At 40.1% G+C, this 16899-nt stretch overlaps 1 protein-coding gene across 3 annotated transcripts in view; it reads left to right on the top strand.

Annotated features, from left to right (window-relative positions):
* The window catches only part of rps6ka1 (ribosomal protein S6 kinase a, polypeptide 1), a 78489-nt gene that overhangs the window by 33924 nt on the left and 27666 nt on the right, over positions 1-16899 (top strand). Inside the window, exons 1-2 of one of the 3 annotated variants that reach the window (XM_049464087.1) lie at positions 12865-12972; positions 15452-15502. The exons of 1 other annotated variant lie outside the window; for it this stretch is intronic. In XM_049464087.1, the coding sequence (XP_049320044.1) occupies positions 12931-12972; positions 15452-15502 (93 nt within the window). In that variant the 5' untranslated portion in view covers positions 12865-12930. Of the gene's footprint in view, positions 1-12864; positions 12973-15451; positions 15503-16899 lie in introns of those variants that run through there. One more of the 3 variants, XM_049464085.1, reaches the window with a different exon arrangement.

Below are 16899 nucleotides of genomic sequence, written 5' to 3'. Positions count from 1 at the left end.
GAAAAATGTATTTGTTTATTTGTTTGTTTTTGTGGTTCAATTAATTCACTATTTTATTTTACATTTTATGTAATGTCTGCCCAGAGGCAGTTGGGAACCTGATCACACACTGATCTGAGTGATTGAGTAGGGGTACTACATTACTGCAAAAAACTACATTCTGACACAAAAAAATATCTGATATTGGTTTGCTATTTACTGTATTTATTTGATTAGTTTGTTTGCAGTTAAACACGTGCATGAGCTATAGTGTGTAAGTGTGTTTGTGTGTGAGAGAGGTATAGCTGGTAGCAGGTGGTGTTTATGGTGTGTAGTATCGCTGCATCTCTTCCTCTTCACTTTAATCTGCTCTTTAATCTCTCAGTTCGAGGTGCAATCTGCTCACAGGCGAGTGGGTCCGCTTCTCTCTTTCCTGGAATGAGTAAATGTGTGTGTCTGTGTGTGTGAGATTGCAGAGGGTTATGAGAAGTGTTTGAAAGCTTGGCGTACACGCTCTCTGCATTTGTACAGGTTTCCTTTTTTACAGGTGGCTCAAACACACACACACACACACACACAGAAAAACACACACACAAAAACACACAAACTGAGTTAACACTGCATTTATTTGCGGTCTGGCTGCTGTGTTTACGACGTCTGATGATTTCAGTCTGGCGCTGTGGTATGATGCTGTTTTAGAATAATTACAAACATATGCAGATTCATAACCCACTGAGACGCTCCTGTGTACTTGTACATACTTAAAACACAATGAGGCCTAGTTTATTCAGTCAGAACAGCCATAACCACATGCCTAATGTAGTGCGGGTTCCTATTGGGCCCTGTAACAGCTCTGACTAGTAGAGGCATAGTCTGAAGGTGTTCAGTGGTATCTGGTACCAAAATGTTGCAGCATATCTGTTAAAGGTGCTTAATCTCACACTGTAAACATTAACCCAAAGCAAATTTTTCACACCAGAAGGCTCACCAGATTATATCAATCGATATCAATAAACGTCTATTTTCTGGTTCATTTTCATACACTAGGCGCACCGGATTCTAAGGGCATTATGCAACACTAGTAAGTTACAGGGGTATCGCCATTTTATCCTTCTAATTCAGCTGTAGTTCTTAAAACATTTTCTTTTAAAGTCAAACGAGGAGACATCAGGAAATATCAAGTTGGCAATTTCTATGAGAGTCGCATGTCTGTTGACACAGATGTTCCTAGCCAAGTGCTTTCAGTCAACCATCATTACCACCCACTGCCCTGTCTACTGAGGGTGGCAATGCCTTCTGTGATGTATTCCTGTAAACACATGACTCTGTGAGTCAATGAATGTCAAATGCCTACACAAATCTTTCTAACTCTCATTATGGACCTTACCTTTCCATGAGCATGCTGGCCAGTGTTCAGCCTCACTTACAAGATAACACCTCACAGCTCATACAGGTGCGGGCACTTCCATGCCGTCTCAGCAGGTAACACTTTGTTTATGTCTTGAATGGTGACATTGGAACCATCCTCTGTGTTGTTCACATTGGCTGATGAAGACTTTGTGTGTGTGTGTGTGTGTGTGGTCAGATGTTTGAGTCAGTGTGTAGAGCAGTAAGCCCTGCGCTGTGGAGTACTCCAGAGGAGCTGAGCTGAGTCATCCAGTCTGCTGAGTCTGAAGTTGACTCTTTCACTGACTCTCCGAGAATGTGGTTCACAAACTTAATGGTTCAATTAAAACCCAACTCTGTAGGTTACCCAAGTGGCTACCCAAGTGTAAGTCAGTGTGTCGTATAAATCTTAATAGTTCACTGACTCACAAGTGTGTTCATTTATTTTCTACCTGGAGTCTTGACTTGACTTGTAGAATGACAGTGGAGAATACACAGGTTGTGTGTGTGCGCATGTGTGGGTTGGTGAACTGCTTGAGCTTGTCTTTAGGAGGGTCTGAATGCTTCACATTCCTGCATAGCTCTGTGTGTGTGAGTAGCAGGATAAGACAGAACTTGTGAGCACACACAGAAAAGCAGTGAATAAGATCTTGTTCAAATGATGTGTTCTCTCTCTCTCTCTCTCTCTCTCTCTCTATCTATCTATCTACTCTGGGCTCCTACATCATAGTGTTCACCACATTATGGTGCACACCAACTTGTGAGCACAGACACAAAAAGCAGTAAATAATGGGTTGTTTAAAGGAGAAAACATGATGGAGTACTAACCTTTGTTTAATAGTCCACTTCTATTCTGTGTGTGGCTTTCTGAGATCCAGTCATTTTTTTGCAGTTTCTCCAAACACGCTTAAGAATGGATGATATGGGGCATATTTTTCCCCTGCAGATAAATCGCTTTTTACACCATTACCCAGGCTCAAACACCACCATTGGTAAACTCATTGGTAGGGCAATGACATTTAAAACAGGACATTTAGACCTTTTAAACATTTAAAACTGCATGAGAAGCGTATAAAAAAAACACTGTTTACAACCTGCAGTGTAACCCAATCTAACTTTACCCTCAGATGGTGGCTCCTGGAGATTAGGGCAAAATATATCATCCATTCCAAAGCATGTTTGGAAAAACTGCTAAAAATTACTGAAAGCCACGGGAGAGTGGAGATGGGCTTTAAAACAAAGGCTAGTACTCTTTATCATGTTTTACTACACCAAAAGAAAATTTTACACAAGTTGTTTTCTCTCTCTCTCTTTCTCTCTCTCACTCTCTCATTTTTTCTCTCTCTCTACCAACCCCAGGCTTTTACATCATCCTCTCTGACATCATGGTGTTCACCACTGTGTGTTCATGTATGCAAGCGCACAGCAGGAGTTATGTCATAAGGACTCAAGAGAACCATCCTTTCCCATACAGTCCTGTAAACACACAGAGAGAAACACAGAGTCATCGTTTATTAATTATTCATTATTTGCTGAATTGTGAGAGAAGAGAGCCCAACAAGAGCCCACTCTCTCTCTCTTACTCTTTCTCTCTCACTCTCTCTTACTCTCTCACTCTCTCTCTCTCTTACTCACTGTGTGTGTGTGATGCTACTGTTCTGAGTTGGAGATGAAACAGAAAAGAGACAAGAGACAACAGCCAGAGGCTAAAGTGTGTGTGTGTGTGTACGTGTGCGTGTGTGTGTGTGCACGTATGTGTGTGTGTGTGTGTGTGTGTGTGTACGTGTGTGTGTGTACATGTGTTACTGTGACCCCAGCCCATATATGGACACAAAATGGCACAAACTGTCTGCTTTGTTTTCTCAGTGTTTGTGATGTCACATCAATTAACTAATTCACATATCTCCATCACTCATTCCTCAGTGATTTTAGAGTTAGACACAGCCAATCATAACACAGTTCATTTACTCATTGTGACTTAAAGACACAAACATTTTCTATTTAATTCTAAATTATGAAGAACATTTTGGGGGAATATTTTCAGAACATTAAACTACAAAAAAAGTACAATACAAAGGTTAAATTTTTATATAAGACAGTATGCAGACACTTAAAGAGAGACACTAGGTGATGGTCCCCCCAGATACCTCTAAGCCTAGTTTTTAAACTTTTCTGTAATTTCCTTACATATTTGTCGAGAAAAGTTTTAAATGGATGGGCCCAAACATTCAGAAATCTATTTGCTGTTTTCTGGTCTCAGAGTTGTCTGGAGTGTGTGTTTCTGTGGCTGAGTTATTCATATGTTTTTGGAGTGTGTTTCTTTGAAAGGTCACGACTGCTGAATCATTGATTGCAGTTTTCAGGGGATGTTTGGGTGGGCATCTATATTCCATATAAAAATGTAGTACACACACACACACGATCGCCTTGGGCCACCTATATCCCATCCCTTACGCACATGTTCCCAATCCCTTACCCCTGATGCCTTGCTCCTTACCCCACCTCTTACCCCTGACATCTTGTTCTTTACCCTCCCTTCCTTACCCCTGACGCCTTGCTCTTTACCCCATCCCTAACCCATTACCTCTAGCTCTTTACCCCATTCCTAACCCATTACTTCTAGCTCTTTACCCCACCCCTAACCTCTTGCTCCTTACCCCACCCCTTACCCCTAACCTCTTGCTCCTTACCCTACCCCTTGCCTCTTGCCCCTTCCCCCACCTCTTGCTCCTTTTCCAACCCCTTACCCCTTACCTCTTGCTTTTTACACCACCCCTTACCTCTTGCCCCTTTCCCCACCCCTTACCACGCTCTCTCTCTCTTTACCCTCCCTTCCTTACCCCTGACACCTTGCTCCTTACCCCACCCCTAACCCCTTACCTTTAGCTCTTTACCCCACCCCTAACCCCTTACCTTTAGCTCTTTACCCCACCCCTAACCCCTTACCTTTAGCTCTTTACCCCACCCCTAACCCCTTACCTTTAGCTCTTTACCCCATCCCTAACCCCTTACCTTTAGCTCTTTACCCCATCCCTAACCATTACCTCTAGCTCTTTACCACATCCCTAACCCCTTACCTCTTGCTCCTTACCCCACCTCTACCCCTTACCTCTTGCTCCTTACCCCACTCCTTTCCTCTTGCTCCTTACCCCACCTCTACCCCTTACCTCTTGCTCCTTACCCCACTCCTTACCTCTTGCTTCTTACCCTACCCCTTACCTCTTGCTCTATACCCCAACCCTTACCATTACCTTTTGATTGACACTGTGTCGTGGAGGTCCCTCTGCAGAGATTTAATTCATGCTGTTGCTGTATTAATCACCCATCGTTTCTGAACACACCCCCAACCGTACTCCATCCATCACCCAAATACACACACACCCGTATCAGTGTGGCAGCCGTTATAGCCCCGGGGAAATGAGAAAAGTCAGCCAGGCTTGAAGTTGCCCTTCAGTCCGATATGAACCTGCGGGCGTAAAGATCACATCTGTCTTCCCTCTCTGACCCATCCAGATGTAGTTCACTCTGAGATGAATTACAGCATCTGCACTGACCTCTCCCTCAGCTCACGCTGACCTCAGCACTGCCCACACTTGGAACGTGCTCGGGTTCTTGAGTACTCAATTAACTATATGCCCAGTATGCATCTTTAACAGGGAGATTTTCAAAATTCACAGCTTAAAAAACATTGTGAACCAGACGTCTGAGATTCTAAAAGCTCTCTTACAGAAAGAAACTGCATCAGATGGTTCTGAGTAATCTGCTTGATGTCTGAAACACTGTTTTCCCAGAGATCTGAGAAGATTTTGGGTCTAAAACTTATTTAGAATTTTCACACATCAATAAAAATGGTGGAAGGATACGTATGAAGTATGCAGAAAAAATTCTGAGGTAAACTGTAATTGTGATACTGTTTTACCATCATCAGCATTTCACATAAAACTTCCACTTTAAATAAGGTCTGTCTCTCTCTCTCTCTGTTTTCTCTCTGGTGATTGTTAAAGGGCTGTTCTAGGTTTATCAGGCAGGGTGAGCTGATTAAGAGGCACATACAGAGATAAGCTCTACTGACTCACACACACACTCACACGCACACACACACACACACACACACACACACACTAGAGCACAAAGGAGAAAAAGGTCAGAGAGCGAGGACTGACGGGACAAAGTGCAGCATACAGTAAACACACACACACTTTCACACACACGCTCAAACCCCAAGACAACTAGAGATGTTCTTTCTAGTGAGTTTGTGATAAGTCAGTGAGAATGTTTACAGGCACTCAAAAATCTGTTCATAATCAGATTATCGCAGTTATCTGATTATTCACGTAGCCATGTAAACAGCATACTCTCATTTCTTAGAACAGAATTACATTTAATAATCTGATTTAAGAAATCTGATAAAGAGAGAGGATTTTAGCCCAGAAGTGATATTTTACAGTATATGTATACATTTAGAGTGTTTTACACAGGACAGATTTGGGGCTTGTTTGGAGAAGAGGATCATTAGTGCTGGTTTGTTTTCACACAGATAATCTGTGTATCTGTTGCTTAATATCATGCATCACTTTTCTGTTTATAGAAACTGTCCTTTGTGCCAATATATAATATACACATAAGGTTTGCCTTGATATTAAGAGTGTAAAAGTTTTACAGACATGGAGAAATGTAATCAAGAGGATTGCCTGGATCTTTAATTGGCATGGCCTATGGGACTGAATTGGGGGATGGGGAGGGGGGAAACCAATAAGTAATAATGAATTAATGTGATAAAGTGAAGCAGACACGTTAAAAAATAAACCAATCACGTTACTCCACACCCAGCACCAGGAGCTGATAGTCTCGAGCAGACTACTGATTCTAGATGGAAAAGAAAATGGTGCTCTGGACCGCCCGGGCTTGAAACCAGTTCAGTTCAACTCAGTCAATTATCTGTACTTTCCACTTCTTACATAAAAAAGCCTTTCCTATTAGCTTGTATATGTATATAGCTTAGACTATAGATGATCCATGCAAGAGAACTTGAGTGAAATGTCCCAACTAAGCTTACATTGACATTTACATTTTACTAAAATATATATATTCAATGGGAACTTATGCAGATTTCGTCATGGGCTGGTCTCGGGTAAACTCCACGCCCAGGAGAGTTAAAGCAGTTCTGGAAAATAATGGTGGCCACACAAAGTATTGACACTTCAGGAACTTTCACTAAGGGGTGTACTCACTTTTGTTTCCGGTGGTTTAGACATTAATGGCTGTATATTGAGTTATTTTGAGGGAAGAATAAATTTACACTGTTATTTAATCAGACTACTTTCCCATGAAAAGATATACTTAAATATCTGCAGAAATGTGAGGGGTGTACACTGTATGTATATATATGTGTGTGTGTGTGTGTGTGTGTGTGTGTGTGTGTGTGTGTGTGTGTGTGTGTGTGTGTGTGTGTGTGAGAGAGAGAAAGATCAGAGTCTTTTTTTCTGTATTCACTTCCCGCTATTGCACAGCGACATGTTGTCATGGTTACTGTGCCATCCTTATCACAACGGTTACTCCCTCTCTCGCCTTGTTCATTCATGTTCCATCACGTTTTCTCTTTCATTGTCTCTCTTTTGTTCTATTTTTTCTGTTTTATTTTTTCTTGTTCTCCCTCTTTCTCTCTCCCTCTTCCTATCTCCCTCTCCTCCCTTTTTCTCTCTTTCTGTCTTGCTCTTTGATTACTTCTCTCTTGTGCTCTCTCTTTCTTAGTTATTTCTCTTACTCACATTCTCTTGTTCTCTCATGCTCTGTCTCTTTTTTATGTTCTCTTGCGCTCTCTCTTTCTCTCTCTTTCTTTCTTTCTTTCCCTCTTTAACTCTCTCATTCATGAGTGTGTGGGGTTGTTCACCCTGTTAGATGCTGCTGTATTACATCATTCAGTACACTGCCACAGATTTCCACCAATCAGAGTGTTTTTGTCCCAGTCTGGTGTTCTGATTGGGTGGTCTTGGCCGTATGTTTTTTTTTTTAACACTGTGAGGAACGAAAGCACTTTATTGTTTAGATTTTTATTTATGTTTGTATTTAATGTGTGAGGCCTTCTGTCTGACTACTGGAGGACTGACCAATAGGAGAGCTCGCTTGACTGCATCTGCCCGGATACCAAGGTGGAAAAATCCTGATTGGACAATTATTAGTTTGACTTCCCCCCCCCCCCCCCCAAAATTGTAATAATTTTGTTTCCAATAAAAACCTGTCGGTGAAAAAATTAAATAATGAAATAATTTAAACTGAAGCTCTGGAGCTCTGTGTGGTTCAGAGAGTTCATAAACAGTAGAAGCCAGTAAAGACTTAAACCCTTAAACCTAACAGAACCAAACTACACTGCTCTCTCAGTGTGTGTGTGTGTGTGTGTGTGTGTGTGTGTGTGAGGGACTAAAGCAGTTGTGACTCATTGTGGAGCTGATTTGAATTTTAACAGCCTGCTGAAACACTTTATACCTCCCACCCCAGATTTCCCTATTGACTATAACTGACTGACCCGGTCACTGACATCATAATCACTGACCTCTAATCTCATAATTTATCCTGTCTTGTCTTGTCTTTTTTCTTCTTTTCTCTCTCCTTCTCTTCTTTCTTCCTGTCTTGTCGGATCCTCTCTTTTTGTGTCTTGTCCACACTTGTTTTTTCCAATCTCTTCTTTTCTTCTCTCTTCCTCTCTTGCGGTCTCTTCGCTTATTCTCTTTTCTTGTGTTTTGTTTTGTCCTTCCTTCTCTGCTCCTTTTCTTTTCTCTTGTCCTTTCCTCTTCTGGAGGGTGCTTATCATAGTAATCAAGCTTCATGTTAACAGGAACATGTCCTTTAAAAAAATCAGATAAACATGATTGATCTCTGAGCCCAGATTCATTCGATTACGCCTCGACTACTTAAACCACTCCAAATGATCCAGAACGCAGCAGCACGTCTGGTCTTCAACCAGCCAAAACGGGCACATGTCACCCCGCCGCTCATTGAGCCCCACTGGCAACCAGTGGATGCTCGCATCAAATTCAAAACTATTACAATCGCCTACAAGGTGATGACAGAACACCGCCTTCCTACCTGCACTCACTCCTTAAGACTTATGCCACCTCCCGGCCGCTGCGCTCCTCCAATGAACGTCGCCTCGCTTTGCCAAACATTCACACAAAGCAATCCAGACTGTTCTCATACAGAGTTCCCCAATGGTGGAACAACCAACTACCTTCCACTACCAGATCAGGAGAATATCTCACTATCTTTAATAAACTCCTGAAGACAGAGCTCTTCAAAGAGCACTTACTCTCCTAACACCTCTAACACACTAACTACTTCTAACCCCATTTCATTCTTCCCCTCCTTCACTTCTCCATCCCTTTATTTCCCTTCAACCTCCTTTAAGCCCTATCTAAAATGGTTTATCTTAATTCCTGTTACTGTTTTACTTGACTATTGTAAGTCGCTTTGGACAAAAGCGCCTGCCATATGTAATAGGGGTGGGAATCGTTTACTATCTCACGATTCGATTCGATTCCGATTTTGGGGGCCACGATTCGATTCAAAATCGATTTTTGATTCAAAACGATTTGAATTATAAAAATTTCTGCTTCTGGCTTATGAATCTTATTGAAAAAAAAACCCTCCATAATATACACTGGTCCTGGAGCAGGTAATGTGTTACAAAAACAATAAAATGTGCAGGAATGTGGGTCCTCAGTGACAGAGGAATCACTGGGATATCACAATGACGTTAATGAACAATAAATAAATAATAAATAACACTGCTTTATTACCAGGCTACTAGCGGTGGTGTGTAGGTGACGCTGCTGGGCTGATGTGATGATAGCAGTGGAGCGCTAAAGTTCAGGAGCAGCTGCTGATTAACTAGTTAATTTAAGGTCGTTGTATTTCTTCAGAAAGGGGGCAGGAGGTGGAGAAATTAATTCATATGGTCCATTCCTTAATTCCTCTGTGATGAGGAGCTGAAATTAGCTCTGATTAGCTTATTGTATTTTTCCGTTCCGCCTTAAATGCTGCAGCCCGCTGCCACCTGTAGCGTTATTTAAGGTGGAACTGGAAAGTTAGCTAGTTAGCTAGCTAACAGTTACTGAAACTAACTACTAGCGATCTTTTTTATGCTTGTTATGAAGCATTCTGCCATAAAACATTGAAACTACACGTTAATCTAATGTAATATAGTGCTTGTTCTGCCATCTTACCGGTGATTCTCAAACACCTACGCTCTGTGTGTGTCTGGAAGATCTCCGTTTGAAAGGACAAGCGCTATCCCCAGGGTTGCCAGGTCCAACAAAAATACCCAGCCCAAAATCAGTCTAAAACCCGCCCCTCAGAATCGATTTTGGGACATTTTAAATCGATTCTGAATCGTAGTAAATGAGAATCAAGATTCTTATGTGAATCGATTTTTTGGCACACCTCTAATATGTAATGTAATGTAACGTAACGTAATGTAATGTAGTGTGTGTGTGTGTGTGTGAGAGAGAGAGAGAGAAAGAGACAAACACAGAGAGAGAGACAAAAACAGACAGAAACCAAGAGAGAGACAGAAACACAGAAAGAGACAGAGAGAGAAAGAAACAGAGAGAGACCAAGAGAAAGAAACGGAGTGTGAGAAAGAAACAGAGAGACACAGAGAGAGAGACAGAAAGAAACAGAGAGAGAGAGAAATAAACAAAGAGAGACAGAAGGACAGAGAGAGAGACAGAAAGAGATTGCTTTGGCAATAAGTTGTTAATTGCAAGGCATGCCAATAAAAGCTTTTTTTAAATTGAAATTGAATTGAGAGAGACTGAGACAGAGAAAGACAAAGATAGAGAGGCAGAGAGAGACAGACAGAAGTAGAGAGTGAGACAGAAAGTGACTGAGACAGAAAGAGAAGGAGACAAAAAGAGAGAAGTAGGAAGAGGGGAAGAAAAAAGGGAGAGAGAGAAAGAGAGATAGAATGAATACAGGGGTGAGGCTGTGTGAGTGTTTACTGAAGGTGGAGAACAGGAGAAACATCTGCATCACTCCTCTGAACTTTACACTGCTTGTGTGTGTGTGTGTGTGTGTGTGTGTGTGTGTGTGTGTGTGTGTGTGTGTGTGTGTGTGTGTGTGTGTGTGTGTGTGAGTGTGTGATTACAGAGGACTGTAGAAAAGTGTCTTCCTCCATGTCAGGAATAATGAGTGTGAAGTAAGTGCAGGTGCTGCCCCAAAGTGTTGAGTGTTGGTACTGCAGGTAATGAGGATGTAGTAAATGCTGCTGCTGATGGAGCTGCTGGTGCTGAACTACACAATGTCTGGCCTTCAGTGAGTGTCCTTGACTGCCCACTTCATTAACATAGCTCATGTTTATTTATTGAGTTAATCGCAGTGTTGTGAATATTAATGCCTATTTGTTGCATTAAAAAAAAAACACACTTCTCTCCAACGTAGTTTAAGTGGAGTGTGCTGCTTACAGCTGTCATCACTACATCATTTAAATTCATCACAAAAAAATTAAACCTGATCATACCTCAGTAAAATCAGAATATAATAGGAATATAGTTCCACAAATACAGCCTACAAATACACTGTACGAGTATATCAGTCTAAAACAAGGATATGTGGTGTAAATTGGTCTAAAAAAACTCAAGTACATTAAGTACACGTCAGTTAAATCAACCTAAAACACAACTATATATCAGTAAAATCAGCCCAAAACATGAATACACATGGGTAACATTGTCCTAAAACAGGAACATATGCCACCAAAATTAGCCTTATATTATATTAATCTGCCGGTATATATCAGCCTATAACACAAATATACCTCAGTAAAATCAGCCTACAAATACACAGTATCAGTCAGAATTTAAATTCAGTTGTTTTATTATTTTTAAATGTTCTGCATTACAGATTAATACTTCAGTCATCCAAACTTTGAAGAGAAGCATATGGAATTAATTAGTAAGTAATAAAAAAGTGTTCAATAGACCAGAATATGTTTTATATATTAGATTCTTCAGAGTAGCTCCTCTTGCTTAGATGACAGCTTTGCACATCTTGGCATTTTCTCCATTAACTTTATATGATAGTCATCAAGAATGGCTTTCAGCTATGCTGAAGATTTAATTACCTGAATAAATGTGTTTGATATCATCAGTTGTAAAGTTGTGAAGAGGCAGAGTTACAGGTATACAGTGAATAGCTCTATTTGAGTAATGTTTCAATCCATATTATGGCAGGCACTACTCAACTAAATAAAAAAAAATCCTTAAAAAAAAAGAAGGTCAGTCAATTCGAATAGTTTCAAGAACTTGTAACCTGTCATGCAGTAGCAAAGAAAATGTTATGACGCTCTTATCAGGCCCAAGTTTGACTACCAAATTTTTGACTGGTACTGTACGCCTGCCTACATTTTGACTATGCACAGGTAAAGTATGAAAATAAGTGATTCAAGTCGGCCTGAAACACAAATACAGCTCTGGAAAAAGAATAAGAGAGCACTTAAAAATAATGAGTTTCTTTGATTTTACCAAATTGAAAACCTCTGGAATATAATCAAGAGGAAGATGGATGATCACAAGCCATCAAACCAAACTGAACTGCTTGGATTTTTGCACCAGGAGTGGTATAAATTTATCCAAAAGCAGTGTGTAAGACTGGTGGAGGAGAACATGTAAAGATGCATGAAAACTGTCATTAAAAACAGAGTTATTCCACCAAATATTGATTTATGAACTCATAAAATGTTATAAATATGAACTTGTTTTCTTTGCATTGTTTGAGGTCTGAAAGCTCTGCATCTTTTTTGTTACACACACACTGTGCTGTGTGAGAATCTCTTTAGTATTCTTCCATCATCACACAGTATTAACGAGGACCTGATCACCGCTCACACGTCTCAAATATGTGTGAAGAGATTGTCCTCTGGCTTCATCTGCTGCTTAGCAACCTGACGCTCACCCTGGAGAGAAAAACGGCTCTGGATTATTGACTTTTATTTAGCTCTGTGTGTGTGTGTGTGTGTGTGTGTGTGTGTGTGTGTGTGTGTGTGTGTGTGTGTGTGTGTGTGTGTGTGTGTGTGTGTTTTTGTGTGTGTGTGTGTAACCTGATACTGAACACTGCATTAAAACCATTGATCACTGGGCTTTTAGGGGTGTGTCCAGCTTGTGGCTTAGGCTCTAAAATGATATTTGCCACCCCCACCTACCCTTAATGATGCAGCATTTAAGGTGGAACAAAAAAGATCTCCTTAAATCTGCATCATGTAAGGTAGACTGATCCACCTTATGTGTTTTTAGCAGAATTATTTTTATACTACCTTTTAAAGTTAGTGCTGCACAAGGCTGATGGGCCTCTTCTTTGCAATATTCTTACCACCTTAAATCCATTATATAAGATGCAATGGAAAGTATGAAAGAGGCTAAGTGTTTTTTCTCTCACTCTCTTTCTCTATCGCTCTTTTCCTTCCTCTCTCTTTCTTCCTGACAAATTCAGAAAAAGAGGAAATGCAGAATGAGTGTAAATGGCTAACTGTGCGTGTGTGTGGGGTGTGTGTCGCTTTCGACTAAGTTTTCGGACATGTGGAGGCACATCTTCCGCACCAAGCAGCGCGTGTGTGAGGCAAGTTAACATCATCCATCTAAAATTTGGATAGAGAGAGGGAAGGGGGCACTAAGTGAAAAAAGGGAATTAGTTTTGAATGAAAGGGCAGTGAAAGGCAGTGTTCCTTATCTTTCTGTGTGCTGCCGGTTCTTTTGAGTGGGGAAGTGTATGAGACTGTCACTTTGTAGTTTAGTGTGTGTGTGTGTGTCAAGGCTTCTGTGAAGATTCTTTTTACTACTACTCATTTTTGACTTTGTGTATCTACTACAGCAACTATTAGGTCTTTAAAGGCAGATACGTTTTGTTGCAGTTGAATCCGAGTTAAGGCAGAAACTTTTTGTAGCAGTTGAGTCCAAGTTAAGGCAGAGACCTTGTAGCGGTTGGGTCTGAGTTAAGGCAGAGACTTTGTAGCAGTTGAGTCTGAGTTAAGGCAGAGACTTTGTAGCAGTTAAGACAAAGACTTTGTAGCAGTTTAGTCTGAGTTAAGGCAGAGACTTTGTAGCAGTTGAGTCTGAGTTAAGGCAGAGACTTTGTAGCAGTTAAGGCAGAGACTTTGTAGCAGTTGAGTCTGAGTTAAGGCAGAGACTTTGTAGCAGTTAAGGCAGAGACTTTGTAGCAGTTGAGTCTGAGTTAAGGCAGAGACTTGAGCAGTTGAGTCTGAGTTAAGGCAGAGACTTGAGCAGTTGAGTCTGAGTTAAGGCAGAGACTTGAGCAGTTGAGTCTGAGTTAAGGCAGAGACCTTGTAGCAGTTGAGTCTGAGTTAAGGCAAATACTTTGTAGCAGTTGAATCTGAGTTAAGGAAGAGACCTTTTTTTCAAGCCATTTTCTAGTAGTAGTCTAAGAATCTGACTTAAGACTGAAACTTTAAAGCGGTCATGTCTGGGCAAATCAAGGCTGAGTGTTTGTGAAATCCTGGACATTGGTTTGCACGTTTTACTTTGTACTTTTTGTCAGAGTCTTTTATCACAGTAGCCTGTGTAGTGGTTGGTTCCAGTCTTTATTATATCATATTTTTTGCTCTATAAGGTGCACTATCAATGAATGTCTATTTCCTGGTCTATTTTCATACACAAGGTACACCAGATTATAAGGCTCTATAAAGAACTTGTAATTAAGTAGGTCTTGCCACTGGGTGATGGTGGGGGGGTAACTAGGTTAAGGAAAGCTAAGCTAAGTAAACAAAACTGTAATAGAAAAAAGACTTTCTTTTAAAGTCAAACGAATGCTTGATGTTAATCTACACAGATGGCTACAGGCCAATAATACTCCCTCTGAACGGTGAAATAGTGGTTAGCAGCTAATGCTAATGCTACTCCAATGCCTGAAACATTAAACTGAAACTCCTGAATAACCCTCAATTTGGTGTCTTTACTGCTCCTTACAACCTGCCTGGTAGAATTCACACATTAGAGGCACTGGATTAAAAGGCGCACTGACAATTTTTAAGTGCACCTTCTATTATAGTGCGAAAAATATGGTAGTCGTGTCCAGAGTCAAGTTTAAGTCTTGGTAAAGGCAGAGACATTGTATTTGATTAATCCGAGTCAAGGCATGTTTTGTAGTATTTGAGGTTAAGTCGATGGTTAGTCCTTATAGTTTTCAAAGTCATGAACAAGGTTTGGTAGCATTCGAAACTAAGTTAAGGCCCAGACTTTTAACAATTAAATGAAAATGATTAGTGATAATCAAGTTTTGGTCCAGGCCTAGTAATTGTACAATTCTGGCAAGCACTGGATTCTGATATACTACTAAAGTAGTGCAGTAAGAGTATCTGTGACTGAGTCCTCTCCCCCCCTCTGGAGCTAAACTCGATGGTGTAAGAGCGGAGAGTGCATGTCGTTGTTGATCTGAAGCTGCTGTGTTGAAATAGCAGAAGGAACAGAGGAAATTTCACTTGAGTCATTTTTACATGATTAGGCTGGACTGTGCGTGTGTGTGCTCGTGTCTCTATGTGTGTGTGTGTGTGTGTGTGTGTGTGTGTGTGTGTTTAAGGGTAGTTGGTGATTGTTTTAGTAGAACGAGTAGCTGTTTATGAGCTTTGAAAAGTGGGAAACAAAGTTATGCAGTAATGGTGAGTTGTGTGTGTGTATGCGTGCGTGTGTGTTTGTGGCATCATAGTGACTTCATATTTTTTAGCTGTAGGAGTTAAGACAGGAACTTGTAAATAAAAGACACTACATAATCCATAGTGATATTAATAGTTATATTAATATTAATAGTAATATTAATATATTAATATTAATAGTAATGTTGATATTTTAAAATTCATAATACATACTGATAAAACTTTAGCATATTTAATTCATAGTGGATACTGAATGATTCATATTTGTTTCTAAATTATTCATTGTAAATAATGAATACATTATCAGTGGATGCCAAATGATTTGCACTGGATACTGTAATCACTAAATAATTTGTAGTATATAATATAAATCAGTCATAGTGGATACTAACTAATACATAGTCATAATCATTCTCCTCCTACATTGAACAGAAGCAGTCAGAGATCACGTGGGTGGAGAAAGACTTCTCCAACATTCGACAGGTAAGAACTCACCTGGAGCTTTCAGCTTAGACTCTGTCTTTTCTGCTGTAACTGAGCTACGAATTTCAGCTACTAACCTGCTGCTACACGCTTTTTGAAGATACTACCAAATTTTCACACTATAAGGCGTACCAGATTATGAGGCGCACTATCAATAAATATCTATTTTCATACATAAACCGCACTGGATAATAAGGCACATTTTGTGACACTAGTAAGGAATAAGGGTGTCGCCATGTTTACCTTTAAATTCAACAGGTCTGTCTGCTGCGTGGTGAGACCTGTAAAGCTAAGCTAAGTAAACAAAACTATTCTAAAAAAAAATATATAATAATAAAAAAAATTCAGTCATAAGTCCGTGCTGGATGTTAATTTCCTGAAAACTGTTTATTTGTGTTAGTAAAGCTTGTGCTTATTTACAGTAAGCTTAGATATCCACATTTTTACAGCACTAAGGACTGGAGCATTAGCATTAGCCGCTAACCGCTAGTGATTAGCTGCTAATGCCGCCCGACAGAACCCTGAGTGTTCCGGTAAGTGCGATATTAGCTATCGTCCCACGTAGCTTGTTTTAACACTGTAAACATGCAGTTTACAGTCAGATATACTCACCTTTAATCTAATGCTGTGGTAAGTGGATAATGTTAATTCTGCTTCTGCAGTGCTAGCGTGGGTTAGCAGCAAGCTACAGGCCAGTAACACTCACCTCTGGTCGGCCAACAAGCTAGCACTTAGGGCGGTTAGTAGCTGATGCTAATTCTAATGCTGGGCAACTAAACTGAAAATTCTGTTTAACACTGAATTTCAGCGGAGTGGTTTTAGAGTGTGGTTTGGTTTGTTTAATTTTTATCCCCAGATGCTATTTGGTTTTTCCGTTTTTTTTTTTTTCAGTATTGCAAGTCTTAGTAATTTTCTTTGGTCATGTGGAGTATTTCGTTTCTTATCTTTTTTTAATTTGTTAGATTATATTTTTGTCAACATTTTTGGGTTTATTTTCGTTTGCTATTTTTCTAATAATAATAGTAATTACATAATTAATTTTCTTTTGTTCATTTTTTTACTGGGAAAGTAACGCAATAGTTACTTTTACTGGTAACTAGTTACTTTTATAGTGGAGTAACTCCGTTAGTAACTCAGTTACTTTTTTGGAGAAGTAACTAGTAACTATAACTAATTACTTTTTCAAAGTAACGTGCCCAACACTGACAGCTGTCTGATTTAAAACGCTTGCCAGATGTGACCTACCCAGATGTGATCACTATCTTGTTGAAACGCAGTGAAAGCGTACCGCAGTTTGAGCGCATATAATTACTTTCTCAGTGGAAGTTGGGAATATGAGTTCCTATAGTAGAGAAGCATCACTATAGTGTATGGTGAGGTGGAGCAAGTCAAACGCT

Source organism: Astyanax mexicanus, chromosome 14, assembly GCF_023375975.1.
Source record: "Astyanax mexicanus isolate ESR-SI-001 chromosome 14, AstMex3_surface, whole genome shotgun sequence".
Classification (NCBI taxonomy): Eukaryota; Metazoa; Chordata; class Actinopteri; order Characiformes; family Acestrorhamphidae; genus Astyanax; species Astyanax mexicanus.
Note: the sequence above shows the minus strand (reverse complement) of the source record. Positions and strands in the feature narration are given on the sequence as shown.